Raw genomic sequence first — 17,641 nt, 5'->3', positions numbered from 1 at the left:
AATTAAAAGTGTCACTCATGTGGCCGTTCAGATTACATTTCTACTTCTTCTCCACAGAGCATGCACGTATGTGTTGTAAAGTATTTTGTTGTGGCGGTCTACATCATTAGTTTTGTCTAAATTACTCTAAATTGCTCACTGACATGACAAAAATGAGGAAATTGGGGGAAGAGCTTTTATTTCCATAGCGTTTTTAAAGGATGAGTTTTAGTAACATGCTGTGTGTCCGTGTGGACTATACACACGCTCATACACACGCATGTAAGACCATACACATGCTTACACGTACAGATACATGTGCCAACATACAGGAGCACACACACGCCCACACTCACAGATACGCGTGCCTACATACAGGTGCACACACACATGCTCACATGCACAGATCCACGTGCCTACATACAGGTGTGCACACGCATGCTCACACGCACAGATACATGTGCATACAGGTGCACACACGCTCACACGCACAGATACGCATGCCTACATTAGGTGCGCACACACACCCACACGCACAGATACGCGTGCCTACATACAGATGCGCACACACGCTCACACGCACAGATCCACGTGCCTACATGCAGGTGCGCACACACACATGCTCACATGCACAGATCCACGTGCCTACATACAGGTGCGCACACATACATGCTCACACACACAGATACATGTGCATACAGGTGTGCACACATGCATGCTCACACGCACAGATCCACGTGCCTACATACAGGTGCGCACACATGCCCACACGCACAGATACGCGTGCCTACATACAGGTGCACGCACACACATGCTCACATGCACAGATCCACGTGCCTACATACAGGTGTGCACACGCATGCTCACACGCACAGATACATGTGCATACAGGCGCACACACGCTCACACGCACAGATACGCGTGCCTACATACAGGTGCGCACACACACCCACACGCACAGATACGCGTGCCTACATACAGGTGCACACACACATGCTCACACGCACAGATACGCGTGCCTACATACAGGTGCGCACACACGCTCACACGCACAGATAACGCGTGCCTACATACAGGTGCGCACACACGCTCACACGCACAGATAAACGTGCCTACATACAGGTGCACACACACGCTCACATGCAGATACACGTGCCTACATACAGATGTGCACACACACACGCACAGATCCACGTGCCTACATACAGGTGCACACACACACATGCTCACACGCACAGATACACGTGCCTACATACAGGTGCACACACACGTTCACATGCAGATACACGTGCCTACATACAGGTGTGCACACACACACAGATCCACGTGCCTACATACAGGTGCGCACACACATGCTCACACGCACAGATACATGTGCATACAGACGCACACACGCTCACACAGATACGCGTGCCTACATACAGGTGCACACACGCTCACACGCAGATACACGTGCCTACATACAGGTGTGCACACACACGCACAGATCCACGTGCCTACATACAGGTGCACGCACACACATGCTCACACGCACAGATACACGTGCCTACATACAGGCGCACACACGCTCACACGCACAGATACACGTGCCTACATACAGGTGCACACACACATGCTCACATGCACAGATACACGTGCCTACATACAGGTGCGCACACACGCTCACACGCAGATACACGTGCCTACATACAGGTTGCACACACACTCACACGCACAGATCCACGTGCCTACATACAGGTGCACGCACACACATGCTCACATGCACAGATCCACGTGCCTACATACAGGTGCGCACACGCAAGCTCACACGCACACATACTCACATGCACACACACAAAATTTACTATCTGTAGCAGTATCACTGCTCTTTCTCTTCTCTCCCCAGTGTTGGTGATGTTTTCTAGAACAATGATTACCCAAGTTCCAACATCTGTGTTGGCTTATTTTTCTCACTTCTTTTCCTACCATTTCCATCCCTAAGCAGAGAAACTCTCATATTCACATTCCCACAAGATCTCCCAAGAAATCTCGGACTTTTTTAAAATTTGTTCATTTATTTTAAGAAATGTCTAGTCAGGGTGCTCCATTTGCTGGGAGCCCAGTGTGCCAAGCTCCTGCGATGGCCGCTGTCCAGGGCTGGGGGTCTAGTTCGCCGAGATGGTACAAGTGCGTGAGGACAGTAATTCAAGGAGAAAACAGTGTGACAAATGCAGTAAAACAATTACTCAATAAGTCAGAGAGCTAAGGACTTCTAGCTGGAGGGTGTCAGGAATATTTTCAGATGCATAGAATGTTAGGGCAGAAGAAAGTTTAAAGATCCTCCAATCCCAGCATTTTATAATGTGTTCTAAGCCGCAGAGCCCTTTCTTCAAAAGGAAACTCACGGGATGCCCAGCATAGCAGCAGCAGCCCTCCAGAGGCTCCCAGGGGCTTCCCTTGAAAACTTCTGATCAGTTCTATTGCCTCATTTTGCACATTAAATATATGTGGGGGCAAAGGGTTAAGTCCTAAGAAGAGTCCACTTGAAGGAAATAAAGATCAGCTACAGTGAGAGCCCGTGTGTAACAGCATGGGAAGTGTGTTTGGCTTACTTAAGTGGATGTTTTGGAGGTATTTCTGTGCAAGACACTTGCAACTCTGCCCTGCCTCCGATACTGAATAATCGTAAACTTATTCCGATGAGAGAACACTGCTTGGAAGACTTAGAATATGGTCTTTCTGTGGCAGACGCCTAAGAAATCTACAACCCTTTCCTTGCCAGTAGACTTGGCTGTTGACCGTTGATGCAGTCAACAAACTTTTGCAATACCTTCGTTACAGAATTTAGCTCTAGATGGTATCTTCTGTACCTTCTAAAAACCAAAGTTAGTCTCTAAAACAGGTAACTGACGACTCTGAGGTTATTCTAAAGAACGTGCCACAGCCTCTGAACTGACTCCGCCCAACTTTGCAGGTTCCCAGGGGATGCATCCCGTCGATGAATTCTGTATCTGTCATTTAATCCACAAATATCCACTGTACAGTGACTGGGACACTGTACATGTCTCTGTGTGGGATACAAAGTTGTAAGACAGTTTCCTATATGCCAAGTAGAGAAGAAATTAGACATAAGTATACCGTTGGTGCTCAGATTAGAATGTAATCTGAGGGCACCGGGGTGGCTCAGTCAGTTAAGCATCTGCCTTTGGCTCAGGTCATGATCCTGGTGTCCTGGGATCGAATCCCACGTCAGGCTCCCTGCTCAGTGGGGAGCCTGCTTCTCCTTCTCCCTCTGCTCCTCCTCCCTGCTCATGCACACGTGCTCGCTCTCTCATATAAATAAATAAAAATCTTTAAAAAAAAAAAAGAATGTAATCTGAGCTTTGGCTGAAATCCATCACAGGGATTCTGGAATCACAGATGACAAGTATTGTCATCAGTCTGAGGGACATGGTGGTAGCCGGAGCCGCGGTGGGGACCCTGGCTCAGCCGTGCTCAGCACAAATGCGGAGGCCACTGTACATTGCATCATTTTTCCTGTAGTCTGCCCGATCTGGCAAAACTGACAAAGCTGAGCTCCTTCTTTCGTACTTCGGATTCTGTGAATATTATGCCCAACCTTGCAAACCTTCACCCAGGTTGATGCCCACAGGGCATAAAAATGATACTATGTCTTCAGCAAAGATAATTCCTGAAATGTGAAGCTTTATGAATCAACAGCCCGAAGACACTAGCTGAATTTCAAGCCCTCGTCACCAGCCCCGAGCGTCACTCAGTTTCTAGAGCAAGAGGTTATGCATGACGGTACAAAGTTAACACGACATTTCTCACCATCATCTGTGACTGTGTAAAACAGCCCACTGATTTCTATGAACCCCACTGAGTGTTGTCACTGAGGCTGCCACAGGGAAGTGTGGTCTCATCCAAGGACCCCGGACACATGAAATTCCCAGGGCTGTGGGGCATGGCAGGCAGGCAGACCCTCAGGTGCCGGGTTCCATGGGAGCGATCCCAAGGTTTCAAAAGCAAACTGCAACAAGATCCGTCGGCAGCACGGACCGGGAAATACTTCGGGACAAACATCTTCATCGTCTGCGGTGGCAGCAGTCTGGTGGCTCCCTGGGTGCTAGTACGGTCCTGTCGCCTCGGTGCACGAACTTCGTGTGTGGGGACGCACCGTGCATGCGTGCAGGTAAAGAGATCTGCATTCCGGGCCCGGTGGAGCCCACCACGGTCTCGGCCCTGCTCCCGCTCACCGGGCCGACAGGGACCCTTGCCCAGGGCTCACGAGAGGCGCAGGGAGGTGGCGGCATTGTGTGCACGCTGTGGATTTAGCCCTGCTTGCAAATTGTCTGTCACATAACCATCCCCGAGGAGGAGGAGGAGAGGGATGAAGGCGAGCACGGTCGCTGTGAATTTTTTTTTATTGATTCCGATGACTTTTTTCTTTTCCAGTTTTGTGTCCTTCTTAATTACTTCATTTTCATCTGTAATTGTCCACTTTCCCCATCCGGTCCAGCAGGTGTAAATTAATGTTCCGACAGGAAGGGCACCGAAAACCAGAAATGTGAAAATGCAGATTTTCTGTTCGCAAGTCTGTTATCTGATTCCAATCCTATCCTTTTGTGGTTTGAATGTTCCTCCTCCGGCTGCAGGGACATTTGGGTCAAAACTACCAGACGTGTTGGTTGTGGATTCACTTCAATTTATTTATTTCTCCTTAGGAACAATATACACGTGGAAGTCAGATATCTGACTTGAGTCAAAATGGTCCTGTCGCTCACCAAAGTTTTTAAAAAGCTGGACATTGATTTTGCTGCAGTTGTGTCTTTGTAAGCAAAGGCTGAGCAAAGAGAACTGCCTTTCTCTGTCAGCGAGCACACAGTTGTGAGCCTAGCGTCGAACATTCAAGCTTTTAGTGCATGTTCCAAGGGTCCACCAGCTGTGAGACAGGCTCACCTCTGAAGGACTTGAGAAATATGAGGACGGGACAGAGAATCGTGTGAAGTGTTTTTATGCCCACACGTATGTGTCCACACACATGCACGCGCCACGTGAACGCAGGAGTGCATGCGTGAGGATGTGGCAACAGACCGGCACGTGCAGAACTGGGTATTCAGTACTCACCTAGAGGCAGAGAGGAGTTTATGGTGAAATGTACGGTGTGGTTTCAGGAAGTCTATGTCCTATGTCCTAAGACCAAACTGGCCAGAAACCGGAAGGGCTGGCTAAGAAGGAGCAGAGCAGGGGTCCCAGCTCCCTTCTGCCCTCCTTGGCTTCCACTGCAGGCTGAAAAGAGACTCTCCTTCTCAGCACAGGTCTCACTGCCCCTCTGCTGCTTGTCCATGTCTGCAGTTCAGAGGGAGGCTCCAGAGGTACGATTCCTGTCTCCGGAATGGGGTGCACCAGTCCCACGGTGTGCTGGGAAGCTGCGGCAGGGTCTCTCCCACACCCAGCATGGTGCCTGGCATATAGGAAGAGACCCAAAGTGCTGGCAGCAGCCTCTGTGACTCGTACTAAGAGCAGACTTGACAACCCCATATTCTGCACCTGAGACCCAGGGAAGAAAAGTTGCAGAGCTGGAACCACAGAGTAACGGGGGCAGAGCTGCAACCAGAGATTTCCGACCGTGTCCCTACTCGTGGGACTCAACTTGCTGACGTCTCAACCATGCACCTTCTGGCGATCGTGCCGACTGTGCAGCATCAAAGCCTGTGTGTGTGCGTATCTGTCTTCCCTAACAGACTCCGAGTCCCAAACACCAAATACTTTGTCTATTTCTGGCTGGTTCCCCTGGACCTGGCAGTGTGGCTTGCACGTGAGGGAATCTTTGTATATGTTTGTTGAATTGAGTTACACACAAAGGAAAAAGAAACCGTGAACGTGAGTTGTCAGAAGAGTAGCGGATGAGCAAAGTTCTGTAAGGCTCTGGCTGCCTATAAAGCAAGAAGCCAGAGTCTCCAGGTTTCCGTCACAGTAGTCTGTGCGCAGATAACAGAGAGGCAGCGCCCTACAGACGAGCTTCAGACTGTACAGAACCACCCATTTAATCAGTGAGTTGTTGGCTGGATGTGCGTTCGATTTTCCGGAGGAAGAGGAGAGAAAACCAGTTTAGAGTTTCAGTGAAACCCCTTCTTAGGCTCATTCATAAAAGCATTTTTGTTTAAAATGGGTTTAGGGAATCTCCCTTTTACTTACAAGCTCTCTCAAAATCTGCGTTTGCTGTTCGTGTGTTTGGCATGTCCCTTCTTTTCTTGGAGAACTCTCAGGCAAACACTACCCCAGGCCTGATCAAAGTATCACGAAGTCTAAATATCTATTCCAAATTGAGAATCTCCTACTTTTTCTTTTTTTCTTATGAGAAAATTCTTTGTAATTTCAGTATTTTCCTAAATTATCTGCCAATTTCCAGGAGCCTAACCATCTTAGAAATATGAAAACCGTTTGGGTAATCTTAAAACCCACATAGAGCAGTGTTTCTACACCACCGGGCCAGGGGAGCCAGCATGCAGGTAGTTGGAGGAAGAGAACTCAGCTCCTGGGTCACAGATGGCCGCCAGCCCTGGGGCACCTGCTCCCAGAGGAGGGGCTAACCTTCGGACAGGATCTGGAAGGTTGGATGGGATTAGGTTAGAATCAACAAATTTAAATTATACGTAGGAGCTGTTTTTTAACTTTTGTGTCCTCTTTAAATGTAATTTTTGTCTGTTTTGTGTCTGTTTGGCTATTCTGAAGAATATTCTATATTAAAATAGTGGTGAATGTGGCGTGGTTGTGATGAGGCTCTCAAGGAAAAGAACACAATTCAGACCCAATGGATGGAGACAGCTACCCTTGGCACTTAGAGAAAAGGTGGGGTGCGCGATGGCTAAGTATCCGCAGAGGGACAAGTACCTGAATTATCAAATGCAGGGACACGGGAGGGTCTTAGGAGATCCTTCCTTAGCCAGATTCAGATTTGCTGCTTTGATATGTCATGGCCAAGTATGTGCTTAAAAGGTCTTTGTTCATTAGCCATTGATCAATTCAGCAAACATTTTGTTACAGTGCTGACTCCCAGATTCTGAATAGGCACTGGGGGGACACAGACTGCCAGCCCAAGGATTTCAGAGCGAGTATGTGTGTGTCTGTCTGCCCATCTGCTGTTCGCCGGGGGTGTAGTGGGAACCTGGTGGGAGCAGTTGCATTTTAATTTTATTTTTCTTGTTTATTTGAGAGAGTGAGAAGGAGCAGAGGGAGGGGCAGAAGCAGGCTCCCCGCTGAGCAGGGAGCCCAACGTGGGGCTTGATCCCAGGACCCTGAGATCATGACCTGAGCCGAAGGCAGACGCTTAACGACTGAGCCACCCAGCTTCCCTGGAGCAGTTGCATTTTTTAAAATTGCAATTCAGTGTGACAGTTGCTACCATTGGTGCTAAGGGCACTTTTTTGAGTGACAATAGAAAGAACACAAGAGAAGCATCTGTGGCAGCGTGGTAAAGAGCTGAATTCTTAAATAGCACGGGGACAAGCAACAGTGCAGTTGCAGTGGACGGAGGGCAGGAAAGAGCGGTTTGCAATCACACGCAGTCACACACACGCGCACAACCACACACAGTCACACCCACACAGTCATACACAGTCACATGCACACAAGCACACACACAATCACACATGCATACAACCACATACACACAGTCACACACAATCACAGTCATACACACAGTCACACCCACACAGTCACACCCACACAGTGACACCCACATGAACACAATGCAAATGTCAAATAAGCAAGAAAAGATACCCCACTTAACTCGAAATTTGAAAAATTTAATTAAAGAAATACCAAGATACGATATCTTCCCATCAGAGTGGGAAAAACAAACATTTTTTTAAGTTATAATATCGACCCCCCCCCCATACACTGTAAGTTAGGAAGCAGTGAGATAGTATCTATGTTGCCTCTGCCGGAGGGGGTAGACCGCTGTCCCCAGCATCTCACCCAGAACCCCCACCCCCAGAGACCCCCCCCACTGCCCCGTGACCCAGCTCCCCCCCAGGAGAGCTCCTGCCACACCATTGGCTGAAGGCACGAGTGCCAGTGTGGACCACAGTCGGGCCCAGACGTATTAGGAGCCCCTGTGTGTCTCCCTTGCTCACTTCCTTTTGGGGTGAGCCAGTATGTCCCAGACTAGGGCTGGAGCTCCAGCCTGGGTCCGAGAACAAAGACACTGCACGGCAGGGAGCCCATCGGGACTATAGCGGACACATTTACCAGGATGTAACACTAGCAAGAAGGAAACTTCATTGTTTTTCAGCTCTGAATGTGGGGGTTTTGTGATTGAAACCTCAGACTCATCCAGTGAAAGCTGACCTTAAGACCATTAACCAGGAATTGCCTTGCTGGTAACTCACTCAACAGGCAGACGTGGTTGCACCTGTGTGCAAAGGTATGGGTACGAGGGTTTTGTGCAACAAAAAAACAGAAGGAAACAGCCTAAGTTTCCATCAGTACGGAAGGCACCGAATAAATAATCATTTGTCCACCTACTGGAATACTATACATCTGTTAAAAATAGTTTCACAGCTTTTAAAAATTATTTATGTGATTGTATATTACAGCATTGACCATTCTGCAGCTTTGCGTTTTCACGCATCAGTATATTTTCCATTTTGTCCATGTCGATGGGCGTGGATTTGCTCATTCGTGCGCCCTCTCTTCTTCTCTGTGCGAACACACTGCATTTGAGCCAGCCCCTTCCTGCTCGTGGCTCGCCGGGCCGCTCCTGCTCAGGTATGGTGGCCGCTCAGAACAGTCTACCGTGAGCCTCCTCGTGTGCGTGTGCGGGCTTGTCTGTGAGACGTTCCAGCCCCAGAGCTTCCCGGCCGTCGTCAGATCCCAGAGCTATGCTGACTCGTGCCCCACACGCTTGCTTCCTCACACACCGCCCATGTGGCCTCATCCTCCGGCTGCTATATTCCACTGCATGTGGCCTAGCCAGGATTCTGAATACATACCGTGTGGCGAGGAGCTCTTAAACGTGCAGGAAGCTGCCAGGTAACAGTTGCCTCTGGGAAGGGAGCAGGCTGAGATCAGGAAAGGATGGACAGGTGCCCTCACGTCTGTATTTTATGTTTTAAAAAAAAAAAAAAAACAAGGCAATAGGGTGCAACCTTAGGATTTGATAAAGCTGCCAGCTTCCTCGCAGGTGTTTTTATGTTATCTGAATCTGTTTACAGTATCTGCTTACGTGTAATTATGACCAGAGAAGCATCTTAGGACTCTTCAGAAGCATTAGGTCCCTTCTGGGAAGCGGGGGTCAGAAGGGTGTTGCACTTGTCACTTTACTCCTTTTTTAGTGTTTGCATTCTTTCTAGAAACATATATCAAGTTCATGAATTAAAAATTGAGGAGGGATGAGTTTCTGATTGTAGGGATGAGATGAAAGGCTTCAGACTCTCAGAACCTGTGTTTTCTCGTCTGTAAAATACGGTTAGAAGCATCTCCTTCGTAGGGCTGCTGGGAGGATTTTGAATTATTCATATTAAACATCCTGCAGAGCGCCTTTACATAGTAGGCACTAAATAAATAATAATTGTTTACATTATTAATAAAAATGTACGATATGCTCTGTTTGCAAATTTACTCACCCTGAAATGTGCAGAGAAAATAGATGTAGTTTCTTTATTTCTCAATAAGTGATCTGTTCTTCCACATGAGCTCCCTACGGGGAAAAATGGATCTTCGAGCCAGGAAACTTAGTTTGATTCAATAATTTAAACCCACAGCCAATTTTAAATCCCTTTTAGTAAGTGCTGTCTCTTTGGATTTAAACACTTAGACTCTCAGATCACTGCTGCCCACCCCACCCCCTGGGGAGACAGTGTCACGTTAATCAAATAAAAATGCACGACACCCAATTACATTTAATTCCAGGCAAACAACAAATAATTTTTTTAGTGGTAAGTCCCAAATACTGTATGGGACATATTTATACTAAAACAAAACAAAACACTGTGTTGTTTATCTGAAATTCAAATGTAACCAAATATTCTGCATTCTATTTGGGCAATTCTGTCTAACGAGTGAATGGTGGAGGGGGCACATGGTGGGGGGAAATAAGGCCCCTGGGCCTCCCAGACTTTGGATGTGCCCTGGGCAGTGTCTGGGTCCAGTCCTTGGGCCGTGGACAGGCTCTGAGGTCCATGGCTTGTGCAACCCACTGTCTGTCCCTCAGCTTAGCCGGGGCCCGGCTGAACCAGCCTCCTCTTGCTCCTCAGTGGCACGTCTCTTTGGGCCCTGGACTGGGGTCTCTATAGCCACTGCAGTGGGGTCTCTAAGCCCTCAGAATAGTGGGATCTATGACAGGTTCCCTGGCTCTCAATGGAACCACTTGTCACGTGGCCCAGAGAAGCACGCAAGGAGTTATGAAGATCCCAGGGAAGTTCAGCCATCCTTCTCCCCAAACAGTACATGTCCTTTGGCTCAGGTGTGGCCGCCCGCATGAGCTCAGCGCGTCCCAGAGCCCCCTGCCTGAAGTAGAGACCGGCAGCACCCTGGCCACGGTGTCCCCGCCATGGACCTGTCTCCCTCTGCCCACCTGCCTCCCGCTTCCTCTCTCTGCCTGCACTGTCCCCAGTCCCTAGGGCCAAGGGCAGCCCTCCCCTGCTCCTTCCTGGACACTCTGTGACCACCACTCAGCACTCACTTCACGAATATGTAATCAAGCACCGACTATATTCCAAACACCATCTAGAGCTAGAAATCATGGCAGTAAGACAGCTCCTCTAGAGCCTACAGTCTGGTGCAGGTGAAGACAAGGACAGTGAGCAAATCCTGAAAATCCCCGTCCTAGGGTCCCGACTTCACAGTGAGCTCTCGAGACGGGGCAGAAGCGGGGACGGGAGGGGCTGGTGGCATGGTCCAGGAGGGGAGCTCGCGTTCCCGTTGGGCGGGTGGAGAAGGCATTTCAGCAGAGACTGGAATGAAGGAAACTAGCAAGCATGCCAGCGTCTGGGGGCAGAGGGAACAGTGGGTGCCCTTCAGGCCCCGCAGAAGTCCTGCTGGCTGGAATGGAGTGAATTCACCAAGGGAGAGGAGCCAAGGTCAGAAAGATCGCCTGCCTCATTGTACACTTTCAAAATGATACAAAAAATAATTTGGAAAGCCCCTTTTGCTTTCTGGACTGTCTTCTTGCTCAAGAGAATAAGGACATTGACCAAGCCTGAAGCCAAGGAGGGCCCCTCTGCCCGGAGCCGGACCTTCCCTCACACCTGGCGGGCTCAGAGCCAGGAAGCTTCAAGCTGGCGTGATGTGGGGGAAACGGACACACAGGCGAACATCTGCAAAATAACCCTGCGAGGTTAGTAAGCGTTTACGAAGTGTCACGAGAGGCCAGCGGAGGGGACAACCTTGCTGGGAGGAAGCAGTCCAGGACCCGCCACTGGGGTCAGTCACTCGAACTCGATGCCTTGTGTGTGATTTGCGTCGGCACAGGGACCGTGGAGCAAGCAGGGAGGGAAGCAGGGAGACTCCGTGAAATGCTGTTTGTGGTATTCCGGCAACGCGACTGTTGGGAGTTTGAATCGGGTCCCTTGTGATCACCAAGGGCACAAAGTTCGATAGCCTGCAACGGCCCACAGGGCTGGCCTGGGTCCCGGGGCCACACGTGTGCAAACTGTAAGGAAGGCTAGGTTCTCTTGTGTTTCACCTGAACTGACAGCCTTCTTTCTGTTTCTTCTCTGGCTTCTCCTCTCTACCCACTCAGGTCCTGGAGTCCCCACGGTGACAGTCCACAACACAACAGATAAGAAAAGTAAGTGCCTTTTGTTCTTTTCTGGAATCTTCCTGTGCCATGGGAGAAAGGAAGCCCAAGTTTTGTGAGAGAATCCAGGCCACGTGTTCCTTTTTGGAGAACAGTGAGATGGTGATGACCTAGCGGTTCAGAGTGACCCCCCATAATGGCCACAAATCCATAAAAGGGCTGTCAGACGGATACGGAACCCACTCAAAACACACACGTGGCCATCGATGGGGAGAATGCAGGGGGCTGGCTGTGTTGGCCTTCCTGTTGTCCTCCTGGGAGGGTCCGGTGTTCTGGGCGCAGGGGTGCCCGGCCCGGGCCTCATCTTCAGCACAACTGGGGAGCCTTCTAGGAGCCTGTGAAGTTTGGGGGTCTGGGCCATGTGGCCAGTAGGGACTGGGTGTGACATGTGATGGTCTGGGCTACACCCCACCCACCCACAGGCTGCCCGCTCTTGTGGGCACAAGGGCTTGGAGAGTCTCGGGGAGGCTGCCCGAGGGGTCAGGCCAGATGCTCACCCCAAGGCCGGCATCTATGCAGTCAACAGACACAGCCCAGCATGACAGCCCTCTTTTAAGAAGTGTTCATGCTAGAATCTCTTTAGCAATGATTTTTACTTTGAAACATGGAAATATTTCACAGAGCCTCAACTGGGACCTCTTTTTTTCTGAAGAAAACAAGTACTATTCACTTAGAGGACTTGTTAAAACATAAGAGTGTATAGATAGTAGGGTATATATACACACTGGAATAGTACTTAGCCGTCAGAAAGAACGAGATCTTGCCATTTGCAACGATATGGATGGAGCTAGAGAGTATTAACCTAAGTGAAATACGTCAGTCGGAGAAAGACAATTATATGATCTCACTCATACGTGGAATTTAAGAGACAAAACGGGATCATAGGGGAAGAGAGGAAAAAAGTAAAATAAGATGCAATCAGAGAGGGAAGCAAACCAGAAGCGACTCTTCACTCTGGGGACAAACTGAGGGTCACTGGAGGGGGGGCGGTGGGGTAGCCAGGTGACGGGCACAAAGGAGGGCACGTGATGTGATGAGCACTGGGTGTTATACGCAACTGGCAAATCTGAATTCTACCCCTGAAACAAACAAACAAGAGTAGAGATAATTTCTTGGTATTTCATGAAGTTTTCCCCCTTCAAAGCCTGTGGTCTGATGCTCACTGAACGGGGTGTGTGGTCAGCAGCACGGCTCCGTGTCCGTGTCCTCGCCAGACACTGTGCTGTGTCGCACAGGCCATCACTGTGGGGAGAAGCTGGGTGTGGGGTGCATGGGACGTGAGGCCCTATTTTGGAAACTTCCTGTGAATTTATAATTATTTCCAAATAAAAAGCCTTTTTATTTTTTAATCTATAGACTAGTAAAAACACAAAGCTATTTCTAGGTTTTTTAAGAAAACTAGGTATGGCTCTTCTTAAGAAAGCCATTCACGTCAGCACTCTGACTTGCTTCTTTGGAGGACGCCGCTAGGAACCTGTCCACGTCAGGGGTGACGCAGTGCCTGTCGGAGGAGGCCTTTGCCTGGTAGCCGCACTCAGGTCAGGCCGTGGTCACACCTCCGCGGCTGCTGGGGGCCAGGAGTGCGAGCACGTGCGCTGAGTCCGAGTCCCCGCGTTTCCTCGGGCTCATGTGCGAATGGAAATGAGGCAGGTCCACGTCTTAGATGAACGTGCGGTGTATTCTGCTTAGAGTCGGGCGATGTACGGGCGGGTACACCGCGCTGAGAGAGGTCAGGTGAGGATCCGCCATCGGGCCTCCAGCACGGGGGCAGCAGACAGCTCTCAGTCCGGGAGGTCTTCCTCATTCTGCTGGGAAACCAAACGACCCCCTTCTTGTCACGGACTGGGCGTCGGCTGCACGAACTGCCCCTCCCAGCCGGCCCCCTGGTCGTAGTCGTTGCCCATGTTCTGTTGGGGAGCCCCTACAAAGAGAGGCGTTTAGAGAGGCATTTCCGTGTTTGGGGCTCAAGGGCCACCGTCACAGCTGATTCCCAGAGGAAATGGGGGCATCTGCCCACGGCCCGCCGTTGGCTCTGCTTGTGGGCGTTTGGGTCTTCTCCCTGTGCAAGTGACACCGCTGTGCATTCTCTCGGCAAAGTGCTGATTAACGGGGACCCGGAGAGCATCTCTGCCTGTGCAGGGTGTCACGTTTGGACTCGGCTTTCCTGCAGCCTGATTCACACTCGGGGGGGATTTCATGCCGACCTGCCCGTTGCTGTGTCTCTAGTCGTCACTGTAGCTCAGAGTTTTCCAGAACATGGACGCAAGCGCCCAAGCTAGACACAGAATGACTCTGAGGTTGAGCTACTGGTGTTGTCCACCACACAAGAGGAGAAGAGGCGCGGTCGGGGTCTGGTTTACGTTCAGATACGGCAGTCGGAGGGGAGACGGAGAGCCTCCCAGCTGCCCACTCCCCCCCACATGGTGCCCGCGGGCCGCCCTGCGTGTTCATCCCTGTGGGTCAGGATGTCAGGCCTGCACAACGGCTCCTTTTCACGTATGAGAATCTCGCGTGTCGTTAGGATCTGGCAGGGTCATGGGGTGGTCCAACAGTGCGACGGCCCCCACTGCTGTCTGTGTGCGCCCCCACCTGCCCACACACGTGTCGTCTTGTCACTTCCACCCTCGAGTGGCTTTGGGGCCAGAGACGGAGACCCATCCTCTGACTCACCGCGTTCCTCTTACCGGTCCCAGCTTCACCCCGCGTCCCGCTGGCTGCACAGAATGCCGGGAAGGAGCTTCCATCCCGGCTCCATGCCCCTCGGGTAAAATCAAGGATCCATTGCCGAGTGGTGACAGCCATGGGGGCAGCCACCACCAGAGTCTGAGTGCCCCCCCCCCAGGGCAGCACTCCCCAGAAGTGTATTCCATCGCAGCTCCGCAGACTGCAGGTTCAAGATCGTGGTGTCGGCAGGGTGACTGTGTTTGGAGGCTGTGACGGGGAGGCTGTCCCCTAGCTTCTGGTGGCTATGGCTACTTCTAACGTTCCTTGGCTGGTACAAGAGTCACCGTCCCTCTTCACACTGCCTCCCCATGTGCGTCCCTGGGCCCAAATCTCCCCTTCTTACAAGGACACCAGTCATATTGGATTAGGGCCCCTCATGGCCTCAACTCAACTTGTTTTTTCTGCAAAGACCCTAATTCCAAATACGGTCACCTTCACAGGTACTGGGGGTGAGGACATCGGCATCTTTGGGGGACACAATTCGACACACAACACAGCAAAACGAGGGTTTGTAATTTGCTCCCACAAAGTCTAGGTTGTGTGATCCTTGTCGCTCTCCTGGGAGGAAGCTGGGGTTGCAAGTTGCTTCTGGACCATGGCCGTCACTATCAATCCTTCTTCTGGCCATGTGGGTGGGAAGAAAGTAAAGAAGATGTTGTGGGATTTGTTGTATCGAGGCCTAGCAGTAGTAGGCTTCATTTTGCAGCCGGAATTCCTTCACGGGGTCCCACCCAGATGCAAGAGAGGCCCCGGAAGGAGGGAGACAGGCCACTGGGTGCTGCCAGTCCCTGTTGCAGGAAGAAGGAGAGTGTGTCTGGAAACTGAGAACTGGAAGCTACAGGTCAGGGCGCACGGCAGACCCCGTGCCCAGCAGACCCCACACCTGGAGTTCCAGCCTCTGGTTTTGTTGGCGGGAGGCACGTTGTGGGCTCCTTCCTGCATATTTAATTTTTGACACGTCCTCTGACCGAGCTTCACGCCCCATCTCATCCGTAGCTGCGTCGTCCGCACAGAACAACGTGCCCTCGGCGTTTTGTCTGTCTGTCACATGGGGCGGGTCCCTCTCCGTTGAGGAGTCTGTTGGGGGCCTGGGGCCCCAGCCCAGAGCCGGCAGGTGTCAGAGCTGCAGGCCCACACACGCGAGGCACCAAAGCACCTTGCAGACCGCCTTCCTGCTCGGGCGCCTCCCGCGTGAGCGCGCTCTTGGCTTCCAGGAGCAGCACAAATGCAGAGGGCGAGCAGGCCCCTCTCGTCTGTGCACACAGACCCTGCCTGCGGTCCTGCACCCGCCATGCTGCAGAGCCCTGCGCCGTGCGCGCTCCTCCTGCTTGACGCTGCACCGTGGATATCCCTCAGACATTTGAACTGGTCAGGGGCCCAGAGAGTAACCATGATGTCCACAGTGAGCAGGCCAGCGTTTATGAGTCACTTGCTGTGGGCCCACTTCATCGTCACCTGACACAGTCTGCTGTCACCCCCATTCTCCAGTTAAGAAAACCAAGGCCACACACACACACACACACACACACACACACAGCTAGACGGGTCCTGTTTCCAGCCTGGCCTTTGTCTCTGGTCCACCATCCATTGGCCTTGCTGTCAACACGGCCCAAGGGGCTTCTGCAGAACCAGTGTTCTCCACCCTGTGCCTGCCCTGAGACAGCCGGGAGGTGGACGGCCATGCCCCCAACGCTTGGCCCGGATACCCTCTCACCCCACACACCCAGCCCCCCAGCCAGCACGGGGTGAATGCCATGCCCCTTCCCTGCTCAGAGGAAGAGAAGATGCTTCTTCTGTGGTCTGAAAGGACTGAGCCCTTACATTTCACCCGCTGGTGCTGGCCATTCACCACCCCATCATTGTCACCGGGCTGGGCATCCATCACTTTGAATATGAGGTAACAGCCACTTAACACCGTGGCCAGCCCACCCAGTGGCCTCACATCCAGAATCTGGTGCGTGCCTCAGTACAGCAACGTACCAGATGGCATTGCCTCGTCCAGGCCCAGAGCCTTGGCTCACTGACTCCAGGTACATAGTCCTGACCATGGGGGCCTCTCTTCCAGACCCCAGGACGCAGGAGCTGGAGACCGTTGTGATGTTGTCATCATCTAAGTAACATGCTGACAACCGCAGACTCTCTGATCACAGTTCACAAAATCAACCCCGGTGTAGTCTGACTCAGCACCGAGTCCCTACCGGTGTGTGAACCTCGTGCTGGTTTGCACAGGGCGAGCAGAGTGACAGAGCCACCTCGGGCATCAGGAAGGCTGTGCTGACTGGCTGTGTGGACAGAGACGGGGACGTGGGGGCCACGCACATGCAGCAGTGACGGGAGGGTCTGCCGACTCTTGGGAAGGTGGCTTTGGGGCACCCTGTGGGAAGCCTGGACCACCAGCTAGCATGCGGCTGTGCTCTTTGACGGCTCCAAGCCCAGGGGCTATGGGACTGCTGCCCATCCACTGGAGGGAGGCCCCTGCAAGGTCACAGCCGATCGACACACCCACCCCAGCCCTGCTCTGAAATGTGAAATTACTGTTGCAGAATTCTTTGTCCTTTCTCCTCCTCCCCCCTGACCCCAGAGCCACCCTGGGAATATTGGACTCCTTTCCCTTTAGAAAATCTTATCTACAAGCAGAGCCTGTGGGGTGTTCGCAGATGTGACTCTGAATTATTTAAAAGCTGTTTCCTTAAGAACGTAATTATGGCTGGGACCAAAGTATCCTCATTTGGTGCCTGGGTATTCAAACAACTTAGGTGCTGAGACAGAAAAACCAACAAGACCACAGTTGATACGTGGCTGGTTTTAACGTAAGGACGAGAGGGAGGACAGCTCAACCATGCTGCCGTCCCAGCGGCAGCTGCGGCGCCCTGACCGTCAGCTCCCAGGCCGGCGGGGGAGGGGGATGCGTGGGCTGGTGGAGGCAGGGGTAGTGCGTGTTCGCTGGCAGCACCCCACAGCGTATTCCTGACTACGCACCTGTGTCCCCCAAGCTCCCCGGCTGCCCGGGCCCACTGTCTCACCAACACTCGAGGACAGGATTCTCCTCGTCCTCACATGGGCTTTTATAAAGATGCAAAACCAGCTCACTGCCGTTGACACGAAGGCAATTCTTTTTTGAGACGTGAGCTGCTGGCACCCGGGCCTTTGTGCACA

At 51.7% G+C, this 17,641-nt stretch overlaps 1 protein-coding gene across 4 annotated transcripts in view; it reads left to right on the top strand.

Annotated features, from left to right (window-relative positions):
• Nucleotides 1–17,641, top strand: part of DPP6 (dipeptidyl peptidase like 6) — an 889,057-nt gene that overhangs the window by 841,015 nt on the left and 30,401 nt on the right. For all 4 annotated transcript variants that reach the window (XM_045792245.2, XM_087860659.1, XM_045792244.2 and 1 more), the window contains exon 17: nucleotides 11,705–11,752. In XM_045792245.2, coding sequence (XP_045648201.1) covers nucleotides 11,705–11,752 — 48 coding nt within the window. The remainder of the gene's footprint in view (nucleotides 1–11,704; nucleotides 11,753–17,641) is intronic.

Source organism: Ursus americanus, chromosome 3, assembly GCF_024610735.1.
Source record: "Ursus americanus isolate L20-20 chromosome 3, mUrsAme1.1.p, whole genome shotgun sequence".
In the NCBI taxonomy this organism is placed as follows: Eukaryota; Metazoa; Chordata; class Mammalia; order Carnivora; family Ursidae; genus Ursus; species Ursus americanus.
Note: the sequence above shows the minus strand (reverse complement) of the source record. Positions and strands in the feature narration are given on the sequence as shown.